Raw genomic sequence first — 15,779 nt, forward strand, 5'->3', positions numbered from 1 at the left:
CCTCCCAGGGACCCTCGTCTCATCTCTTTCACCCTTGTCTTTCAACAACAGAACCGGCCACACCGCTGAAGGCCAAAGAGGCCACAAAGAAGAAAAAGAAACAGTTTGGGAAGAAAAGTAAGTACTGTCCCAGTGCAGCCAGGCTGGCGTGGGCCCGGGAGCGGTGGGCTGCGCCCCTGGGAGCAGGCGGGGTCAGCCCCCAGGCAGAGGTTCCCAGGTGCTGTCCTACTGGCGCAACTCTCCTCGTGGTCCTGTCCTGTCGCTTTTCCCTTGCTCTTTGGCCTACGGGCCTTTCATCCTGTCTCTGGGGACCCAGACCATAAATAGAGAGTGTTCAGTCTCTGGCCATGGTCAGGGTGCTGAGGAAAAGAGGTAAGAGATTGAAGTTGGGGGATCCCATCCCTGATGCCCACGTTCAGAAAAAAAACAGCCTGGCCTGGGCAAGCCGCCGCTGCTAGGTTCTAAAGGAAAAGCCGCAGGAAGAAATACAAGCTGTCTCTCCAAGGCTCTCATTCTTACCTCGAGACCTCTTTGAGGGTGGGAGAGGGCAGGAGCAAAGGCAGGCAGCTGAGTGGCGGGACTGCACCTGGCACTCGGGCTGTGGGGTGTCATTTGCCTTGGTGGGGCCTCACTCTACAGATTCTGAGCCCAGCTTGGCTTCCACTTGAGGGGCAGAGCGGGACGGGCAAAGCCATCCTTCAGAGCCGCAGGCCCATGACAGCGAGGTGGGCTGTCACCTCCACGGTGTGGTACCATGTGGGGAAGAGGATGTTCTGAAACAGGAACCAGGTCCCTGGGGCAGGATTAAGATTGAGTGAGGCAGCTAGGCACAGTGGCTCACGCCTGTAATCCTAATACTTTGGGAGGCTGAGGCAGGCGGATCATGAGGTCAGAAGTTCCAAGACCAGCCTGACCAACATGGTGAATCCCCGTCTCTACTAAAAATACAAAAATTAGCCAGGTATGGTGGCAGGCACCTGTAATCCCAGCTACTTGGGAGGCTGAGGCAGGAGAATCACTTGAACCCGGGGGCGGAGGTGGCAGTGAGCCCAGATCATGCCACTGCACTGTAGCCTGGGTGGAAGAGGGAAACTCCATCACACACACAAAAAAAATTGTCATGCCATCACTTTGGGAGGCCGAGGTGGGCAGATCACGAGGTCAGGAGTTCGAGACCAGCCTGACCAACATGGTGAAACCCCGTCTCTACTAAAAATACAAAAATTAGCCGGGCACACTGGCACACGCCTGTAATCCCAGCTACTTGGGAAGCTGAGGCAGGAGAATTGCTTGAACCAGGGAGGTAGAGGTTGCAGTGAGCAGAGATTGAGCCACTGCACTCCAGCCTAGGCGACAGAGCAAGACTGTCTCAAAAAAACAAAAAAATTGAGTGAGGGTGTGGCATTTATCCAGTAGGCAGAGGTTCTGTACCATTCAAACAGTAGGACTGGAAATAGTGCATGTTGCAGGAAGAAATCAACGATCAAAAACGGGCCAGGTGAGATGGTTCCCACCTGTAATCCCAACACTTTGAGAGGCTGAGGTGGGAGGATCCCTTGAGCCCAGGAGTTTGAGACCAGCTGGGGCAACATAGCCAGACCCCTAATTTAAAAAATTTAATTAGCTGGGTATGGTGGCACATGCCTGTAGTCCCAGCTACTCAGGAGGCTAAGGTAGGAGGATCATCTGAGCCTGGGAGGTTGAGGCTGCAGTGAGCTGTGATCAGCCCACTGCACTCCAGCCTGGGTGACAGAGTGAGACCCTCTTCAAAAAAAATTTATTTATTTAAAAGAAGATTTTAAAAGCAGCTACAACCACGACTGCCTGGGGCTTGGTTTGAGGGAGGTGGTGGTATTACTTCCCATTGGAGAGAATCTGAGCTCAGGGCACACAGCCAATAAGAGGTGTCAGACTTGGAGTCCAGGCTTTCTGTCCCCAGGCTGGCACGTTTCCCTCTGCCACGCTGCCTGACCGCTGGGTGAGACGTGGTCCGTAAAGCCTCACCTAAATACAACCCTAATGCTGGGTTTGAATCCATTTTTATTCAAAGGGAAAAGAATCCCGCCCACCAAGACGCGACCCCTCAGACAGGGGTCCAAGAAGCCCCTGCTGGAGGACGACCCTCAGGGCGCCGAGAAGATCTCGTCGGAGCCCGTTCCTGGCGAGAGTAAGAGCCACCGGGCTGGGTCGAGGCAGGACCAGCCTGCTCCGTGCTCAGAGACGACCCCTCTCCTTCCCCACCTGGGCACAGAAGAGTAGAGTCAGGTTTCTTCGGCATTTTCTGGGCACCAAGCAGTCCTGTACCACTGGACCCAGAGCGCTTCCCAGACACCCCCGAACTGTGAACAGAGCTGAGTCCCCCTCTAGCCAGGCCCCTGGCCCCTCCTCCTCCTCCATCTCTACCCCTACCGCTAGTGCTTGGCAGGGTGGTGGCAGATTGGCACATGGCAGTGTCGCTGGCATAGCCTACCTGGCTTGGGGCCTTGGCCTTTTGCTGCTGCCACTGCCCTCCCAGAAGGGAAGCTGGAGGGTGAAGGTGCATCCTAGGCCCCCATCTGTAGGGAGCCAGGTCCCTTTCCCAGCTCCTCCGTCTGCCCCCACCCCTCCCGGAGTTATTTACTCGCCCACCCACCCGCCTCCCCTGCCTCTTCAGTCATTGCTGTGCGTGTGAAGGAGGAGCATCTAGATGCGGCCTCGCCCCACAAGGCTTCAAGTCCAGAGCTGCCTGTCCCCGTTGAGAACATCAAGGAGGAAACGGACGACTGAGCCTTCTTGCCTCCAGCCTGGCTCCTAGCTGGAAGCCAGCCCGGGGTTTCTCTACCGCCACCACCATGCCTCCACCTCACTTTGGCTTGGAGACTGAGCCTATGTGTAAATTCTGCCTGGTGCCGTGAAGGCTGGACGGTGGAGGACCTGCTGGGGTCTCCTGGGACCTGCCTGTTGCCTCTACCCTCCCCTGTGGAAAGGCCTATGTGACGGGCTGCCTGAGGCCCCCGAACTCGTCTGTGAACCACCTTCTCCAGCCAGAGTTTCCAAAGCTGGAACGCTAGCTGCCTGCTCTTCCTTAAGATGGCCTCCCCAGGACCTGCCACGGCCCTCAGTTACCAGGGGTGGGGCCACCCCTGTTACACTGTGGAAGATAAGACAGTGAACTCTGTCTGTCCCAACGAGTCATGTAAATTAAACTCTAGAGCAGCTTTCTGAGCAGGATGAGGTCCTCTGACAGGGAGTTGTGTGATGGGGGCAGCCTCTGCCTCAAAAATTCACCTTGCAGAATGCCTCTTAGCCTCATGTGCTGGTCCTCTGCTCCTCCTAGCTCCCCAGGGATGTCATGTGCTGGTCCTCTGCTCCTCCTAGCTCCCCAGGGATGTCATGTGCTGGTTCTCTGCTCCTCCTAGCTCCCCAGGGATGTCATGTGCTGGTCCTCTGCTCCTCCTAGCTCCCCAGGAATGTTGAGGACCCAGCTTGGCTTGGCAGCTGAGAAGCAGTGACCAGGATATGGATTTTGGTGACCTGTGTGGTGGTTTGAGCTGCTTTCTGTGTTTGTGAGGACTGCCGCCATTTCCTAAAGGAAATGCCCCGGCGAGGACACTGGGAGGAAGGTGGCCTGAGTGTGCACTCCAGCTCTGCTACCTGCTTCTGAAGCCCCGCTAAAAGTAACTCATCCAAGATTCCTTTGTAGTTAAAGGGTCCAGTTCCGACTGGAGCCTCTGGAGAGCTGGGCTTTGCTGTTTTCACCTTTTGTTCCTACCTGAATGAAGAAGCCATGCCTGGAGGGGCTGTGAACACAGAAGCCTCAGCACAAGGATGACAGAGCTGGAGGACACATCCAGCTGCCATTGCAGCCTCACTGGCTCCCCAGACTGTGTCTGAGAAACTAAATCCCCTGCTTGCTTGAGTCCGGTTTGTTAGATCTCTGTTCCTGGCAGAGTGTGTTCTGACCCCCCACCTCATGGTATCGATGATGAGGCCACGTGAGTCAAGACACGAGTGTGCGAGGCTGTAAAGAATAAATGTTGCCTCATGAGCCTGAGTTCCCTGTCTAGCCGCATGTTGTCGTTATTTATGGTTGTGCCATTCTCCCCAAAGACCGTGGGTTCCCCAGCGATGGAGCCTGTGTCTGCCTGTCTATAGTTCCTGGCATAGGCTAGCACAAAGGTGGCCTTGTGTGTGTGTGAAATGGGAGTGTGCACATGACCGTGTGTGGCTGGTGCCTAGAGGCCAGCGTGATTTGCCGGAGATGGAAGTATTGATCTCTTGGGAAACCTTGTGCCTCAGTTTGCCCTTGGAGGGAATTGAAGTTCTTAAAGAGTCCCAGCAGTGGGGCTGCTGGCAGGGAGGCATTTGCAAATCCCTCATCCCTGCTTCTCTGGCCTGAGGACCCACAGAGGCTCCTGGTACAGGGGAGACCAAATCCAGACCCTTCAGGAACCTGCCCTGCCTGCCTCGTCCTTTATGGTCACCCAGTCTAGCCCCTCTGCTCCAGGGAAAGGGATGCAAGGAACTCCATCATACCAAGAGCCCCTACCCAGGTGCCAGATTAAGTAGGTATCTAAATGGCTCATTTTACCTTCACAGTAGCCCTGTGTGGTACTGATGGGAAAAAGGAAGCCTCAGTACAGTGTAGTAACTTGGCTGCTTAAATTCACACCTGTTAAGGACGGCAGTGGGGTTGAACCCAGGTTTGTCTGCCGGATGACCTAGTAGTGAGTCAGTCATTCAGGCTTCTCGAGCACCTTCTGGGTGCCAGACACCAAGCTAGACACAGGCATCAAGGGAGACTGGCAGACGTCCATCCTCGTGCCTTCAGCAAGCGAGCACCTCCAGCCTGGAACACTGCCAGCGCCTGAGCCTCAACCTAAGAGCCCTCTGCCTTGAATTCCTTTGTATTCCTGGGAAGAAACTGCTACTTTTTTTTTTTTTTTTTTTTTTTTTTGAGACAGAGTTTCCCTCTTACTGCCCAAGCTGGAGTGCAATGGCACAACCTCGGCTCACTGCAAAATAACCTCCGCTTCCCAGGTTCAAGCGATTCTCCTGTCTCAGCCTCCCGAGTGGGATTACAGGCACGCACCACCATGCCCGGCTAATCTTTTGTATTTTTAGTAGAAACGGGGTTTTACCATGTTAGCCAGGCTGGTCTCAAACTCCTGACCTCAGGTGATCCGTCCACCTTGGCCTCCCAAAGTGCTGGGATTACAGGTGTGAACCCCCATGTCCGGACTGGTTTAACTTTTTTTTTTTTTTTTTTTTTTAAATAAAAAAAGCGCCGGGCGCGGTGGCTCAAGCCTGTAATCCCAGCACTTTGGGAGGCCGAGACAGGCAGATCACGAGGTCAGGAGATCGAGACCATCCTGGCTAACACGGTGAAACCCTGTCTACTAAAAATACAAAAACCTAGCCGGGCGCGGTGGCTCACGCCTGTAATCCCAGCACTTTGGGAGGCCGAGGCGGGCGGATCACAAGGTCAGGAGATCGAGACCACGGTGAAACCCCGTCTCTACTAAAAATACAAAATATTAGCCGGGCGCGGTTGTGGGCGCCTGTAGTCCCAGCTACTCGGGAGGCTGAGGCAGGAGAATGGCGTGAACCCGGGAGGCGGAGCTTGCAGTGAGCTGAGATCCGGCCACTGCACTCCAGCCTGGGCGACAGAGCGAGACTCCGTCTCAAAAAAAAAAAATAAATAAATAAAAAAATAAAAAATACAAAAACCTAGCCGGGCGAGGTGGCGGCGCCTGTAGTCCCAGGTACTCGGGAGGCTGAGACAGGAGAATGGCGTAAACCCGGGAGGCGGAGCTTGCAGTGAGCTAAGATCCGGCCACTGCACTCCAGCCCGGGCAACAGAGCCAGACTCCGTCTCAAAAAAAAATAGTAATAAAATAAAATAAAATAAAATAAGCTTGGCCGGGCGCGGTGGCTCAAGCCTGTAATCCCAGCACTTTGGGAGGCCGAGACGGGCGGATCACGAGGTCAGGAGATCGAGACCATCCTGGCTAACACGGTGAAACCCCGTCTCTACTAAAAAATACAAAAAACTAGCCGGGCGAGGTGGCGGGCGCCTGTAGTCCCAGCTACTCGGGAGGCTGAGGTAGGAGAATGGTCTAAACCCGGGAGGCGGAGCTTGCAGTGAGCTGAGATCCGGCCACTGCACCCCAGCCTGGGCGACAGAGCAAGACTCTGTCTCAAAAAAAAATAAATAAATAAAATAAAAAAAATTTAAAAAAAAAAGCTCTATTGCCCAGGCTGGAGTGCAATGGCGCAATCTCTGCTCACCGCCAAAATATATCCACCTCCTGGGTTCAAGCGATTCTCCTGCCTCAGCCTCTGGAGTAGCTGGGATTACAGGCATGCACCACCATGCCTGGCTAATTTTGTATTTTTAGTAGAGATAAGGTTTCTCCATGTTGCTCAGGCTGGTCTTGAACTCCCGACCTCAGGTGATCCACCCGCCTGGGCCTCCCAAAGTGCTGGGATTACAGGCATGAGCCACTCACTGCACCCAGCCGGAAACTGCTGCTTTCATCAAAATAACCCACAATACTGAGAGGAGTATTTCTGTGTCAGAAGGGGTGGCTAGGTCAAACAGCCTGAGAGTTCCCGATTCCAAAGCTTCCATACTGTGTGTGGGGGTGGGGACCGGGGGTGTCTTCCCATTTTAACTAAAGCCCTGACCTGGAAGTGGACTCATCGGAGCTTCCACTCCTGAGCCCAGCTCAGCTTCTACACGAGCCTCTGGGGCTGATGCAGGGAGAAAGCACCGCTGCCGTTCCGTACTTGTGCACGTGACTGCCAACTGAGATTAGTACTGCTGTCATCAATTCTAGTTCCGGGTCTGGCTTCTAAGGCAGAACTTGCTCACCTTCAGCTTGGGGTCTTTTCAGGGGTTCCTTCCCGTGTCCCAGCCAGAAATCAGGAACACTTTATGGACTGACTTGTGCCCATCCCAAAAGGTTGGAGCCCTAACCCCAGTACCTCAGAGTATGACCTTACTTGAAAATAGATTCCTTACAGAAGTAATGAAATTAAAATGATGTCATTAGGTTGGGCCCTAATCTAATAGACTGTTGTCCTTATAAAAAGGGAAATTTGGCTGGGCACAGTGGCTCACACCCAGCACTTTGGGAGGCTGAGGCAGGTGGATCACCTGAGGTCAGGAGTTCGAGACCAGCCTGACCAACATGGTAAAACCCCTTTTCTACTAAAAATACAAAAGTTAGCCAGGTGTGGTGGCGCGTGCCTGTAATCCCAGCTACCTGGGAGGCTGAGGCAGGAGAATTGCTTGAACCCAGGAGGTAGAGGTTGCAGTGAGCCGAGACTGCCATTGCACTCCATCCAGCCTGGGCAAGAAGAGCGAAACTCCATCTCAGAAAAAAAGAAAGCAGGGGTGAGGAATCTGGGCAGAGACAGATTATAGAGGGAAGATGATGATGCACAACACTACGTGAAGGTGGAGACAGAGATGGGGATGATGCTACCACAGGTCAGGGGGCATCTGGGGCCACCAGAAGCTGGAAGAGGCAAGGGGGGACCCTTCCACTACCGGTTCCAGAGAGCACGCCCCTGCCAACACCTCGATGGCTGACCCCTAGCCCACAGAAGCTCTGCTGTTCTAAGCCACCCAGCTCCTAGCGTTTGTGTTGTGGCAGTTGTAGGGGATGAATACGAACACCAGCTAATGGCCCCAGGAATCCCAGATGTTCAAAATGCAGGTCCAGGGGAGACAGAGCCCTCTCCCCACCTTCCCAGGCCTCACTCTATTCTCCTTCCCTCGAAGGACTGCCTCTCCCCTTTGCACACCCCCATGGCCTTACAGGCACTGGTTCCCACATGCGGGGGTGCCCGTATCTTTTGCACCCTTCTCCGATATGCTGTGAGTTTGCCACAACTGAGGGGCCACATTGGGACTGGATATGTCAGGATGGTGAATGTAATATCAAGTGGGGTCCAACCTATAGCTGACAGGTGGTGGGAGGCAGAGCCAATGATGCACCTGCACTTCCGCTCTTCCCATCCCTGGGATCCTGGAATGAAGGAGGCCCCTTAGGTCAGGCTGGGACATGGTTAACAGTGATCCAGCAAATATGGAAACAGCAGGACTGATTTTAGGGATACATCTGGACCACCACACTGTGGCTTATAGGAAAGGCCACTGTCTCACAACAGGAGCAAATGGCCATTTCCTTGCAAACCCATCCTGGGTCTAGCCCAGAAGTGGGATCAGGGAGAAGGGGAGAATGGGACGATGGACATTATTATTATTATTATTATTATTATTATTATTATTATTGAGATGGAGTCTCACTCTGTCCCCAGGCTGGAGTGCACTGGCATGATCTCTGCTCACTGCAATCTCTGTCTCCCGGGTTCAAGTGATTCTCCTGCCTCAGCCTCCCAAGTAGCTGGGACTACAGGCACCCACCACCACACCCGGCTAATTTTTGTATTTTTTAGTAGAGATGGGGTTTCACCATGTTGGCCAAGATGGTCTCGACCTCTTGACCTCGTGATCTGCCCATCTCGGTCTCCCAAAGTGCTAGGATTACAGGCGTGAGCCGCCATGCCCGGCCTCGGATGGACATTATTGAACTGACACAACCGGGTCATTGCCCAGGTCTGGAACCACATGAATCAGGACCAAGCCAAGTCAGGCTTCTGCTTCCTGGGGACTTTGGAACCTGGCCCACCACCCACCAAGATCTCACCCCTCCTGCCCCATGGCCAACCTTATCTGCTCCACGCTGTCTTCCTTTGATGGAGGTTTTCCTGGTGCTGGACCTGGAGGCTGGTGTCCGCTTGGCCTTCCTGGCACTCCAGCCCGGGCAGGCTTCAAAGACAGCAGCTGCAGCCTTCACCCTCTGGCCACGGGCACTGGGAGGGGTGGCACAGGTGGCCCCCACCCGCAGGTTCAGCCCAGTGAGCCACCTGAAGAGAAGAGAGAGCCGGGAAGCTGGCTGTGCTGACTTTGCTCCAGTGGCCTGGAGCCAGGTGGGCACTGGGTGTGGGGCAGGGTTGGTGCAGAAGGCAGCACAAGGCCACAGGCAGCGTGCATTCGCTCAACAAGCATTTGCCAGCTTTACTGAGGAGGTCAAGGAGGCCACCAGGAATTTGGGAGCAGTGGAGCCTATAGGTGACAGCAGGCTCTGCTGAGAATCTTGGCGGCTCACCAATTATGTGACCTACAAGCCACTTCAAGCCTCCGACCCCTTCTTTGTAAAATTGGGAAAATAATAGTAATAATAAACAGAGGGCTTACAACACAGCAGACACCGTTCAAATCAACTTATGTATGCTAATTTCATTCTTACAACAACCATCATGAGGTTAAATACTACATCCCCCCTTTTTACAGATGGGCAGGAAAGGTTATGGGGCTTGAAGAGTTAGTTGGTAAAATGGCAGAGCCAGGACTGGAGCCCAGGTCTGCAGGACTCCATGCCTCTTGTGACTTTTTTTATTTTTTGAGATGGAGTCTCACTCTGTAGCCCAGGCTGGAGTGAAGTAGCACGATCTTGGCTCACTGAAACCTCTACCTCCCAGGTTCAAGCGATTCTCCTGCCTCAGCCTCCCAAGTAGCCAGGACTACAGGCACCCACTACCATGCCCAGCTAATTTTTGTATTTTAGTAGAGACAGAGTTTCACCATGTTGGCCAGGCTGGTCTCAAACTCCTGACCTCAGGTGATCCGCCCGCCTTGGCCTCCCAAAGTGCTGGGATTACAGGTGTGAACCACCATCCTTGGCCTCTTGTGACTTTTTTTTTTTTTTTTTTTTTTTTTTTTTTTTTTTTTGAGACGGAGTCTCGCTCTGTCACCCAGGCTGGAGTGCAGTGGCCGGATCTCAGCTCACTGCAAGCTCCGCCTCCCGGGTTCACGCCATTCTCTTGCCTCAGCCTCCCGAGTAGCTGGGACTACAGGCGCCCGCCACCTCGCCCGGCTAGTTTTTTGTATTTTTTAGTAGAGACGGGGTTTCACCGTGTTAACCAGGATGGTCTCGATCTCCTGACCTCGTGATCCACCCGTCTCGGCCTCCCAAAGTGCTGGGATTACAGGCTTGAGCCACCGCGCCCGGCCTTTTTTTTTTTTTTTTTTGAGACAGAGTCTCGCTCTGTCGCCCAGGCTGGAGTGCAATGGCCCGATCTCAGCTCACTGCAAGCTCCGCCTCCCGGGTTTACACCATTCTCCTGCCTCAGCCTCCCGAGTAGCTGGGACTACAGGCGCCCGCCGCCACGCCCGTCTAGTTTTTTGTATTTTTTAGTAGAGACGGGGTTTCACCATGTTAGCCAGGATGGTCTCGATCTCCTGACCTCGTGATCTGCCTGTCTCGGCCTCCCAAAGTGCTGGGATTACAGGCTTGAGCCACCGCGCCCGGCCTTGTGACTTTCTTATGTAATTATGTAAAGTGGCCTCGCCTGCATATTAGGTCCCAGACTGCTAGGCAGAGCAAATACCATTCCTACTTTACGGATGATGAAATCAAGGCCCAGAGAAGTCCACCCCCAACCTCCACAGGAAGGGTAAGTGACCCTGGAAAGGGCTCATACATGCCTGGCTCTCGTGGGACCTGCCCCTCCCCCCAAGCTGCTCAGATGGGCATGGACATAGTGTGCCCAGGGAGATGACAGGGGCTTGACCAAAAGTGGCTGGGTGGTCTCTGGCTGGAGGTCTAGGTGGGGGTGCCCACCTGTGCAGTGGAAGCAGCTGGCAGTCACAGTGGAAGGGATTGCTGCTGAGGTCGATGAGCTCCAGCTGGCTGAGGCTGGGCAGGGCAGGCAGGGCCCGAAGCTGGTTCTTCTGCAGGTGCAGGCTCTGGAGTCCGGGCCCCAGGCCTGAAAAGGCCCCAGGAGAAATCTGCAGGAGTTGCCAGGCCCCAGTGTGAGCTCCTGGCAGACCTGTCCCACCCCCAAGTCTGGAAGGAAGCCCCATCTTCCCTCAGCAGAAGAGAAGCTGGAGAGCCCAAGATGATCCAGACAGGAAGTGCGGTGCCGGGTCAAAGCCCAGGCTGGTCCAATGTCAAAGCACTTGCTCTGTCCAAGTCACCCAGGTGCCCAGTTCATGGTCCACCCCATCACCCAATAATGGCAAAGCCTCTTGGGGGCTCTCAATATGTACAAACAGTAGATGACCCCATGGTCCCAAATTCCTCCTTCCTCTATGCTCCAGCAATGCCCTCCTGTGCAGGCACCGTGTGTGGCCTGGGTTGTGCCTGGACTGTCACTCACACCGGCAGAGGCAGTACTGGTTCATCTCAGGGTCCCCGTGCCCAGCCTGAGACCTGGTACCAAGGGGCTGGCAAATGCTTATTGAGCGAATGCACGCTGTCTGTGGCCTTGTGCCGCCTCCCGCACCAACCCCACCGCATGCCCAGTGCCCACCTGCTCCAGGCCACTGCTGTTCAGGAAGAGGTGCTGCAGCGACCTGCTCACAGGCTGGAAGGCCCCGTCATGCAAGGCCCTGAGTGGATTGCCCGAGAGCTGCAGCTCCAGGAGGGCAGGCAACCCCTCCAAGGCGCCAGTGGGCACCTCTCGCAGCTGATTCCTGTCCAGGTGCAGCTTCTCCAGCTCCCGAGCTGGGCCCAGCGCCCCAGGGGGCACTTCGGTGATGCGGTTTCCACTCAGGTAGAGCCAGCGCAAGGCCCGTGTTCCCCCCAGGTCCCCAGGTGCCAGGCGGTCCACAGCGTTGTCCTGTAGGTGCAGGGAGAAGAGGCTGGGCAGGGCGCGCAGGGCAGCCCCTGGCACCTGCAGGAAACGGTTGCGCTCCAGGTACAGGTAGCCGAGGCGGGGGACCCCTGCAAGGGCAGCAGCGCTGAGGCCTGCGAGCTGGTTGTCCGAGAGGTACAGGTAGATCAGGCGGCCCAGCCCCGCCAGGGCGCCCGCCTCCAGCTCCGCGATGCCGCAGTGCTGCAGGTGCAGCGACACCAGGTGGCCCAGGCCGGGGAAGGCCGCTCGGGGCACCAAGGGGAAGTGGTTCCGCCTCAGGTCCAGGAGCAGTGTGTCGTTGGGGAAGCCGCGGGGCACCGCCTGCAGGCCGCAGCCCTCGCAGCTGCTGCGCCGGGACTCGGGGGCGCACACGCAGGCGCGAGGGCAGGGCGCGACTGCCCGCTCCTCCCCGGGGCCGCGCGGAGGGGCGCGGGGCCCGGACCCAGCCCGCTCCTCCTGCTCTTCCTCTTCCTGCGCCGCGTCCCCCGGGCAGCGCAGGTCCCAGGGCCGCAGGGCGTCCAGAGCTTCGCCCCGCAGGCGCCGCGGCCCCCGGCACGCGCCGTCCGAGCGCACGCGCGCCCGCGCCAGCCACTCGAGTAGGGGCCGCGCCTGGCAGCCGCACCACAGCGGATTCCCCTGCAGCCGCAGCCGGCGCAGCTGGCCCGGACCCTGCAGCGGGGGCAGGGTGTCTAGCTGGTTCCCGCGGAGGTCAAGGGTGTGCAGGCGCGGGCAGTGCGCGAAGGCCCTGGGACCCAGGGCCTGCAGGGCCCCGCCGTCCAGCAGCAGCTCCCGCAGGCCGGGCAGCGCCAGCCCGTCCTCCTCGCCCGCGTAGGTGAGCGGGTTGTGGCCCAGCTCCAGACGGGCCAGGCCGCGGGCCTGGGACAAGGCCGGGCCGGGCAGAGCCTGGAGCTCGTTGTGGTGCAGGCTGAGCCGTCGCAGGGCGGGCAGGCCAGCCAGGGCCTCGGGGGCCAGCACGCTGAGCGCGTTGTGCGACAGCCGCAGCCAGCGGACGCGCAGTAGCCCCTGGAAGGCCATGGCGGGCAGGTAGACCAGGGCGTTGTGGGCCAGGTTTAGCGTGGCCAGCGCACCCAGTGCCCCGAACGTCCCCGGCCGCAGCTCCTCCAGTGCGTTCCCCTCCAGCTCCAGCCGCCGCAGCGAGCCCAGCCCGTCCAGCGCCTCCTGGGGCAGCTCACGCAGGTGGTTGGAGGCCAGGTTGAGCAGGAGCAGGCGGCCCAGGCCACGGAAGGCGCCCTCGGCCACCAGCTCCACCTGGCAGTGGCGCAGGTCCAGGTGTGTGAGGTGAGGCAGGCCCTGGAAGGCGGCTGCGGGGATCACCTTCAGCAAATTGCCCTGCAGGTTCAGCCGCTGGGTCAGCTGGGGACGGCGAGGGGAAAGTGGGGCTGAGCCAGGCAGGGACCCGCCTTTGCAAGTGCTGCTCCTTCCCCAGAACACCCTTCTCTCCTGTCACCTTCCCCACGTTTCTCTTCATCCGACCCTGACACCTCTTCCAGGAAGCCTTCCTCTCCAGTGCCCTGGGCATCACCCACTGTGGCACTTTTCACACTGTGCTGTCCCTGCCTCCTCGCTGTCTCTCCTCCACTAGCTGATGACTCCGCAGAGCAGAGACCACACCTCACCCTGCCACAGCCCCACGTCTCCGCCACAGCATCTGCAGTGAATTCAGTATCGATCTATGGGTCACCTCCTTATTCCATTCACACAGTAAGGATTTTAAATAGATCATCTCCCTGTTACTGCTTTTTATTATTCCCATTTTACAGACCTATAAACTAAGGCTCAAAGAGAAGTAACTTGCCAAGGTCTCCCGGGCAGGCAGTGGCAGATCAACTGGTGCCTAGCCCAGGCTCCTCCCTCTGGGTCCCCACCCTGCCCCACTGCCACTCTGTGCCCATGCTCCTTCCCTGCTGACCTCAGGGATGGCGTCTGGCACCTCAGTGAGGTTCTGGTGCCGGCAGGCAACGTGCCATCTGGAGTTGTCACAGATGCAGGCCTGTGGGCATCGCTGGGCGGCGGCCTGCCTAGCTGGGCCCAGCAGCAGAAGTACAAGCAGCGGCAGCACCAAGGAGACATGGGTGGAGCTCCAGGGCCTGGGACGGGGAGGGAGAGTCTGCTGTGCACAGGGGCTGAGGCCACATGCTGTCCCTCACTTAGTCCCAGCCACAGTGCAGCTCCTGTCCTGAAAACCCCTCAGAGCCGCCTCCTCTGGGCCCAGGAAAGTGTCCATCGCCCTCAGCCTCCCTGCCCCCCACCCCCACCCCCGACACAGTGGAGGTCCTATGATTAGTCCTGTTTTACATGGGAGGAAACGGAGAAATGTGTGAATGTATCACATTGACTTAGCCATCCAGCTTGGACATGGGCTACCTCCAATTTTTTGCTATTTACAAACACTATTGCAAATAATATCCAAATACGCATCTTCCCAGGCTCATGTTTGTTTTTTAAATAATACATCCAGACCATGGCCAATGTTTACGGTCAGAAAAGTGACCTGGTGAGTCCCTTTGCCTCTCTGCCCAGTGGCTCAGGGAGGACTTGCTGACTGTGAGAATGACTCCAGTTCAGAGCATGTACTCGGGCTGTGGTGAGGCTCCGGTCCAGGGCAGGCTCAGAAGCAGCCTGTCCTCCGACTGCTATGATGCCAGCTCCCAGGTAGCAGGAGCATAATGGTGCCCACCGGAAGGGAGGGAGGCATCCAGTCTGGGTCCTTGAGCATTTTTTTGCTTTGTTTAAATAGAGACAAGCCTTGCTCTGTTGCCCAAGCTGGAGTCTGGAGTGCAGTGGAATGACTGTGGCTCACTGCAGCCTTCACCTCCTGGGCTAAACTGACCCTCTCGTCTCGCCCTCTTGAGTAGCTGGGACTACGGGCACTTACCACCACATTTGGCTAATTTTTTATTTCTGGTAGAGACAGGGTCTCGCTATGTTGCCCAGGCTGGTCTTAAATTCCTGGCCTCAAGTGATTGTCCCACCTTGGCCTCCCAAAGCACTAGGATGATAGGCTCACCTCCCCTGCCCAGCTGGCCCCTCTGTTCTCAGCCTGTGTCAGGCAGGGCCTCTCCCCATCGCTGGGCTGGTCCCCAGCCCCCAGGAGCCTCCCTCTTGCTGCTCCCTGGATTGTCGTGTTTTGGGGTCTCCTTTGGGTCCCAGGCTCCAGTCCCTGCCTTGGAGCTGGGGGCTTCTCCAGAGCCTATGGTGAAGGCTGTGCTTCAGGGCAAGCCAGGGAGGGGACCCATGGGGACAGATCGCTGAAGCAACAAGCATTCAGAACACAGGGACCACTGCTGGGCTCTCAGACGAGCCCCGGAGGACCAGGCCCCGGCAGCGGCTACATTGCCACATGTGTCTCAGAGCCCACCTTGGGAGACCCCCTTCCTGGAGAACCCCAGGAAGGCCCCAGAGCCCCTGCCCGCCAGCCTCTCAAGAGGCCCAGAGAGGGGCAGAGACTTACCTGAGGCCGCTCAGCTGCTCTGAACCCCCCCCTTGCACCATGGGGCCCAAAGACTCACCCCTCCATGCCGCCTGGAACTGCTGGTCCAGCCAGGAGGCGCAGCGCAGGCAAAGGCTGTCCCCGCCTGGTGGGAGCCCCCCTCCGCGGCCCGCAGGCCTGGCAGCTGGGACAGGGCTGAATGGGAGGCATTGTCGGTGGACCAGGCAAGCTAGGCTTCCCCAGGCTGAGATGAAGGAGGGGCGGGCAGCGGGCGGGAGCAGCGGCTGGAGTTACAAGGCCTCCTGCCTGCCCCAGCCCAGGATGGAGGCCCGGGCCCGAATCCTTGGGCCAGCCCGACAGGGAGGGGGCACCAGCAGTGGCCTGGGAGTCAGCAGTCCTGGGCTCCCTCCTGCCATGTGGGCTGCCCTCCCAGAGGCTGCTTCCTAGTCTCTGAAAAACACATCCCATTCATAAGTAGCTCTGAGGTCACAGTGGGGGTTCAGGCCCGCACCTGGCACACAGTGGGTGCTCCAGAACAGGTGACCCTTTCCTTCCATCTGTTTGTGCTTATGCATTTACATACATTGTTTAATACTGGGCATACAGGACTCTAGACATTCAATTTTTTCACTTAACC

General features: G+C 57.1%; 2 protein-coding genes across 5 annotated transcripts in view; one reads left to right on the forward strand and one right to left on the reverse strand.

Moving 5' to 3' along the window:
- LOC105464384 (L3MBTL histone methyl-lysine binding protein 2) overlaps positions 1-4,033 on the forward strand; it is a 25,921-nt gene extending 21,888 nt beyond the window's left edge. For both annotated transcript variants that reach the window (XM_011712221.3, XM_011712223.3), the window contains 3 exons: positions 52-117; positions 2,051-2,167; positions 2,654-4,033. In XM_011712221.3, coding sequence (XP_011710523.1) covers positions 52-117; positions 2,051-2,167; positions 2,654-2,766 — 296 coding nt within the window. In that variant the 3' untranslated portion in view covers positions 2,767-4,033. The remainder of the gene's footprint in view (positions 1-51; positions 118-2,050; positions 2,168-2,653) is intronic.
- LOC105464385 (chondroadherin like) overlaps positions 1-15,575 on the reverse strand; it is a 19,044-nt gene extending 3,469 nt beyond the window's left edge. For 2 of the 3 annotated variants that reach the window (XM_011712224.3, XM_071080645.1), the window contains exons 1-5: positions 15,222-15,575; positions 13,622-13,799; positions 11,368-13,065; positions 10,677-10,843; positions 8,721-8,919 (exon numbers count right to left, since the gene is read on the reverse strand). In XM_011712224.3, the coding sequence (XP_011710526.2) occupies positions 8,721-8,919; positions 10,677-10,843; positions 11,368-13,065; positions 13,622-13,799; positions 15,222-15,352 (2,373 nt within the window). In that variant the 5' untranslated portion in view covers positions 15,353-15,575. Of the gene's footprint in view, positions 1-2,023; positions 2,242-8,720; positions 8,920-10,676; positions 10,844-11,367; positions 13,066-13,621; positions 13,800-15,221 lie in introns of those variants that run through there. The other variant, XM_011712225.3, reaches the window with a different exon arrangement.
- Between the last annotated feature and the right edge of the window lie 204 nt (positions 15,576-15,779).

Source organism: Macaca nemestrina, chromosome 15, assembly GCF_043159975.1.
Source record: "Macaca nemestrina isolate mMacNem1 chromosome 15, mMacNem.hap1, whole genome shotgun sequence".
In the NCBI taxonomy this organism is placed as follows: domain Eukaryota; kingdom Metazoa; phylum Chordata; class Mammalia; order Primates; family Cercopithecidae; genus Macaca; species Macaca nemestrina.